Here is a 6,914-nt window from a genome sequence, read left to right on the forward strand (position 1 = left end):
CAGGCAATCCACTCATCTCAGCCTCCCAAAGGCGCGGGATTACAGGCTGAGCCATCGAGCCCAGCTAACAGAGCCATTTTCAATGAAACATGGTCTTCGTCCATATTGGAGATCATGGAAACAATGCATTGCTTCTAAAATGATCTAACAGCGGGGCTCGGTGTCTAATTCTTCATGACCTGGAGCAGGGCCTCTGTCTTCATAGAGGGCCTCGCCTTTTGTGAGGGACACAGACAGCAAACAAATAAACGTGGAAACACAGTAAGTCAGATGGGGATGGGATTGATGGAATTGTCAAGCCCAGGAGGGAGACTAGGGGTGCTGGGAGGGGCAGTGAGGGGACTCTCTGGGATAAGGTGACATTTCGGCAGGTATCTGGAGAGAGAGAGGGATGTTTGCAGGGCGAGCATTCCTGGCAGTCGAGGAAAGAGTTCCTTGTGCTTGGAGCATGGGGTAAGGATGAGCTGGAGGCCATGCATTTGGAGGGTTAAGGGGTGATGGCTGGAGTTGGAACCCAGATTTCTACTAGTACTGCGGTTCAGTTTTAATGGGACATTCACTGTATCACCTAGCTAACTTGACCTGGGAGGCATATTAGCAAGATACATATTCTCGTGGAAAAGAAAAGGAGAGAACAGGTCTTTTCTGCAGCTTTTAGGGTGAGCTGGGACTGTGGGAAAACCTTGTGATTGGAGAGGGTTTTCTAGAGAACAGCAGTGGGGGACACTTGTGGCCCGGAGCCTGGGAGTGTGACATCCTTGCTTAGAGTCTCCCGAGGTTCCCCATTACTGTGGAGCTTCAGGGATGTTAATAACTCCTGAAAGTCCCATAGCAGGGGAACCTGCACCAAAGGGTGCTAGGCTGTCATCACGGCTTCCCAGTGCAGGCTCTGTCATGTGCCCCTTGGCCTCCCATCACCTATACACCACGTTGATGGGCTCCGAGGAATACAGCCTCACAGGGCCTCCCCTGCTGCCTCCCTCCACTGCCCCGCCCCGCACCTGCATGCGTGGCAAGACACACTCCTTGGTGCCCTGTCCCAGGACATCGTGCCTTCTGAAATGTCCTTCTCCCTCTGGTTTTGGGACCAAGGTTTCACATCCCCCTAGAAGCCTTTGCTTACCATTCTCCTTTCCAGGCTGCCTCATGTCTTCCAGGGCTGCCTTTGTAGTTCACATGCCTTTGCACTTGCTCAACATTTCCAGGAGGAATCCCTCCCTCGATGCTCTCCTCCCAGCCAGGACAGCGCTGCAGAGGCCAGCAAGTGTTGACTGTGGCTCCTGCCACACTTGGTTAGTGATTTCTTTGCATCCATATCTGCCTCTTCGTTCAGACTCTAAGTCATGGAGAGCTTGTTTTTATCTCTATTCCAGCCTGGGGTTTGGAATGTGGTTAACTCTCCTCACTTAAGTTAAGCTTGGCAATATCAGGTGCTGAGTTACAACAATGACAGTTCTGATCAAATTAAAACAAGTGAGGTGCGTTGAGCAGTGATGTTCGTTCACTGTGGAAAAGCAGAGGATAATAAAAACAACCACTATCTAATGAAACATTGTATGCCAGACATCAAACTCAGAGCTAAAATACATCATTCCATTATTCCAAATCAAATTCAAACTTGAAAGATACATTTTATTAGGTATAACTTTTTTTTTTTTGAGTCAGAGTCTCACTCTGTCGCCCAGGTTGGAGTGTAGTGGCATGATCACGGCCACTGCAGCCTGGACCTGCCGGGCTCAGGTGATTCTTCCACCTCAGTCTTCCAAGTTTCTGAAACTACAGGCATGCACCACCACGCCCAGCTAATTATTTGATTTATTGTAGCGATGAGGTCTAGCCATGTTGTCCAGGCTGGTCTCAAACCCGTGGGCTCAGGCAATCCTCTCACCTCTGCCTCCCAGAGTGCTAGGATTACAGGTGTGAGCCACCACGCCCAGAAGGTATAACTTTAAAGCTAAATGAATATCTTAATAGATAAAACCTTTAAGGCTAAGATTCAAAAATGTATTATCTTTCAAACCATCACTCACTGAAGAGTGAGAGTTAGTGGGACTTTAAGTGGAGGAACAAGTCCTTCAAAAGGGACAGAAGTCATCTTTGTTTCTTTATATTCAGTTTTGAAATGATACTACAAATGTGTATACTTGGCTGCATGGCAGAGGTCTTCCGGAAGGAACACTGTGCTCATTCATAACTGGGACATGGCATGTGGGTGAGACAGAGGGCTATTGGGGAAGGGTGCTGGGTGACCCTATGGGATGTGGGCTCTGTGCTGCTGTCAGTGCTCGATTGTAATGGCTCTAGTAAGTACTGTCATCCAAGCCAAAGTCTAAAGTGGGGTACTCCAGCCAGGGTTACTTAGCACAAGTCCTGGTTTTCATTTAGTAGGAAGCATACTAATTCAAAAGTCCACTGCGTAGTTTTTGAACAGGAATTCTCACTGCTGATTGCTTTGTGCTTCTTGGACCAGCATATTATCTCAATTTAACCTACTACATATCATCACTTGATAGATCATTTTGAGACATACCTTTAATTTTGGCTTACATACGTTTTATGTTACCCTAGCAAAGTTGACTTATGTACTGAAATACCTTGAAGTGCAGCATTTACCACATTTTATTACATAGTTTCCCCACACTTTTTATGGCACAATTTGACTTTTCTCTCCTTTTGCTTGATTGTATTGTCTCCTTAACTTGTCCATATCTTTTGCTGTTAGATGAAGCAGACATCATTTATTCAATGTTGAGAAATTCTTTAGAGCTTGTCAGTGGGAATGCTAGTGCGCAGGAAAGATGTTCAGAAATGATATCACTGTCAACCCTTTCTATAATTCAGCAGACCTTTCTTCTGAAGCTCTTCTGTGGTTTTCTGCAGCGACATGGCAGCCAGAGCCCTGTGGGAATCCCTGCTGGACACCAAGCACAAGGAATCAGTGATGGAAGTCCGGAGACATCTAGTGGAGGCAGCCAGCCGGGAGAGCCTGCCAATCAAGATGAGCATGGGTAAGCCATTGCCCAGGGCATTCATTCCCCAGGGCTTGGCTGCAGTCCCTGAATGGGCCAGTGGCCAGTGTGGGGCCAGGTGAGGGTGCTGAAGGAGCTTGCAAGCTGGCAAGAGAACAGGGAAGGAGTGTGCACACTGCCCGTGGGCTCCGCTGCAGCCACTTAGAGTCCTTGCTTACGGGGAAGATTTTCTTCAGCTTCCAAGTCTATCTAGGACACTCAGGACAGGAGGGGAGTGCTTCTCTGGGTTTTCTTCCCCCCAGGGGCACTTTCCGGACTGCTCTTCCTCCCTACTCCCCTTGCCTGTCCTCCACCACTCCCCACTACGGTGGGGGACGGCACTTCTGTCAGTTTTGAATTAATGGATAAACTGTTGTACAGTTGAGCAGACAGACATGCCCTGGCCTGGCCCCTCACCCTTAGAGTGGTCTCAAAGTCACTGCTTTGAGACTCTCTGGCACTTGACTATTAATTCCCCTCCCCCCTTGCTTCCCACAGCCCTGGGTATATGTCACTGCCATGTACCTTATGAGTTCCTTCTTCATAAGGATGTTGAAGAACTGATTCATATTGTGAATCAAGAAAAGTCTCAACACATGAGGTTCTTGGTGAGAAGGCTAACTCATGTCATGCTTAGTGACACTGCCTTATCATGCTGTCACAGTGCAGATACCAGTTCTTATTTGTCAGTGCAGGACTCTTGAAAGATCAACAAACTTCTTTGCTAAAGGGCCATATCTTTTAAAAATAATCAGAGTCAGAAACTTTTAAAAAGGACAAGTAACCCCATAAGGATTTCACATTTAAATGTTTGAGTTTTCTGTCAAAACAACAAAAAAAATTTAAACAGAATGGTTTCCTTTATCCCCAAACTCCAGACATGGGGTGGAAGTGGGGAGAATAAAGAAAGAAGGAAAGAATTAGATGATTGTTAGCAAGCTTTTGTTGTAGGAAGGACCAAAAAGATTGACTGAAAGCACACTCTATTCATGAGCCAACCACAATTTAGAAAAGATAACAGTGTGGCTACCTATTTTTGCTTCATATCACTAGCCAGAATTTCTTATGTGTCTCATTTTCATATACAAACAGATACATAACCATACACACCCAGGAAAAGAGCTGGAGCTTTTAAACATAATAAGAGGCAGGGCTCAGTGTCTCAGCCTGTAATCCCAGCACTTTGGGAGGCCAGGGAGAATGAATTGCCTGAGCCCGTGGGTTCGAGACCAACCTGAGCAACTTGGCAAGACTGCATCTCTACAATAAATAAAAAAATTAGCCGGGTGTGGTGGCATGTGCCTGTAGTTCCAGCTACTTGGAAGGCTGAGGTAGAAGGACTGCCAGAGTGTGGCAGGTTGATGCAGGGGTGACTGTGAGCATGCCACACCACTCCAGCCTGGGCGACAGAGTGAGACTCCAACTCAAAACAAAAAACAAAAAAACCCCACATAAACATAATAAGAACATTGATTTGAAAACTGCCTGTCATGTAGCATTTAAAACTGTTACATGTGCTATAAACTGTGCACTCTTTTCCCAACCTAGCTGTAAGTTCTACTGAAGAGAACATTTTTTCTGACTGTGATCGCAGCTTCTAGTATTTTTGAGACATTACACAGATTTTAATTCCAGACTGAAGATTTTCTTGTATTTAAATTTTCTGAGAGGGATCCTATAATTAAAACCTGAGATCTTAAATATAAAATTTCTCAGTACAAGGTATGTTCATATTAAAACATTTTGAGCACCAAGAGAAATAAACATCATTCTCTTAAAGGAGAAAAGTTTAATTGCTAAAACACAGACAAATTTATTTTATCATTACACATATAAACATAGGCCATCTTTCTGAGAGCTTGTTATTAAGTTGTCAGTTAACTAAATAGATATGTTCCAGAAAAGTTCCTTTTAAAACACTGAGACTGAATTGTATTTTTCCCACTGGCTTTCCCACTGAATAGTACATTCTGAAAGTAACAAAGTAGACTGTAAGGAGTATGTCTGAATCCAGAATGGCCATCCCAGGAGAAATGAGTAGAACAGTCCATCTCAAACTCTGCCATGCTGTGCAGCGCATGTCTCTCTGAATGCTGTCGTGGCTGAGTGGCCCCGGGGTCCATGGCTCCCTGCAGAATAAACAGGCTCCTCAGGAGTAGCAGGTGACTGAAGATCCTGTTGGAGCTGTCAGACGTCCCTTTATAATCTTGGCCCTCACTTTGCAGCCTGATTTCTTGAACAAACACTCTGTGCTTGCTGTCTCTGCATCTGTATCTTCTTCCTGACTAGTCTAGTGCATCCTGGCTTCTGGTACTTTCTTACGGAAAAGTCTCCAGGTCACTACCATGTTGGTTCTGGGCTTCCTCAGGGCTCACCCTGCGTGACTTCTTCACAGGGTTCACTGCTGGACAGTTGTCACGTTCTTGCACATTTCCTGTGACTGACTGTGGGCTCTCCTGATGGTGATGGATACCAGGTGAATCACTGTTCTGCCACTTACAAGCCAGTCTTCAATGTCTTTATTCACAAAAGTTAGGGTAATATGTCTTTCCTGGAATTTTGAAGGTGCAGAGTGAGGTCACAGTTGTCAAACCACCTGGGCTAGTACCAGGCTGCATTCTGCATCTACGGGAAGTCTACAGGAGAAGCTGAATTGTGAGAAAGTTGGCAAGAGTGAAACCCAGGCACGTGGGCCGAGCTGGATGATTCCCCTTTCTAGGAATGCACTGGTTCACCCTTTCTGCTTCCTTGTCTTTTCTAGGCTTTATGCTGAACACCCCCTTGCAGGAGCAGTCTTTCTTAAGTGGATTCTCACTGGTTTCTCCATTGCCAGCTTGGCTGTGAGTCCATCCTGTGACTCCCCAGGTTTGCCTGCTTCTCCTGTCTTCCTCCCCCAGACACCATGACTGTGTTTGAGACTCCCAGTCCTCTGGTCACACTTTTATCGAAAAGCCCCTTGTGCACCCTTTCGGGATGGAGCGCTGACCTCTTACCCTGTAGGACTTCTGACGCTGGTCTCCTGTTCTGGGCACCACCATTTTCTCTTTTCAAATTAAATGTGATGAGTTCTTTCAACTATCTGGAAAGACCAGCATTTCCCACCTTTTCCCACCACAGTCGCCTCTAGTTCTGGCCTCTGGCCCAACTCCAATTTGTTGCATTTCTCCCAGAATGTGATTTCCAGAGCTCAACAAAGATGTCTTTCTCCTCCCCTGTCTGGGATGCTCTACTGGCTTCCCCTAATGAGGCCCAGATAAGAGTTGTGATTTCTGCTTCCGGCCAAGCCATACCCATTCTTGTTCCCCACTTGTGACAGCAATGGTGGCTTTGGAAAGTAGCAATAATCAAAACACTCTAAAATTGTGTTTGTTACATACTTTCTGTAACATCTATAGGAGTGTTCTGCTCTGTTTGTAGAAACTGAGTTCATCCAGTTCTGCTGAAGAACAGCTGTGTTTTGATCCTGTTGATCTCTCTTGCCTTCGTTATGGAGAATGTTGCCTGGGATTAAGGGGAGTGGGTGTTCATGCACATCTGTGGGGTGTGGGGATGTGTGCATGTAAGTGAGAGAGAGGCAGGGAGCACAGGGAGAGAGAAATGGGTGGGGGGAGTAAGAGATCCCAAACTTTGCTAAGAGAATCTGTTAAAACCCGCTAAGACCAACATACCTTGTGATATATGTGTCATTTATGAAAGAAGAGGACATCTGGCTGCCTCATAAGACATGTGTACTGATTATTAATGCTCACACAGCCTGGTCTCCCTGTAGCAGGCTGTTACCGTATCTTGGGAAGTGAGGAAGGGAGTTAACTTGTGTTGAATAGCTACTTTGTTTCAGGTGCTATATATAACAGAAATTCTGCATAGTGTTTCATTTAATACTCCCAATAATCTTTTTTTTTTTTT

At 45.7% G+C, this 6,914-nt stretch overlaps 1 protein-coding gene across 1 annotated transcript in view; it reads left to right on the forward strand.

Moving 5' to 3' along the window:
* SCFD2 (sec1 family domain containing 2) overlaps positions 1-6,914 on the forward strand; it is a 73,171-nt gene that overhangs the window by 48,424 nt on the left and 17,833 nt on the right. Inside the window, exon 3 of the mRNA XM_008048559.2 lies at positions 2,881-3,008. Within this exon, the coding sequence (XP_008046750.1) occupies positions 2,881-3,008 (128 nt within the window). The remainder of the gene's footprint in view (positions 1-2,880; positions 3,009-6,914) is intronic.

The sequence above is a fragment of the Carlito syrichta genome, unplaced genomic scaffold (assembly GCF_000164805.1).
Source record: "Carlito syrichta isolate Samal-C Ts95f unplaced genomic scaffold, Tarsius_syrichta-2.0.1 Scaffold124632, whole genome shotgun sequence".
NCBI lineage: Eukaryota > Metazoa > Chordata > Mammalia > Primates > Tarsiidae > Carlito > Carlito syrichta.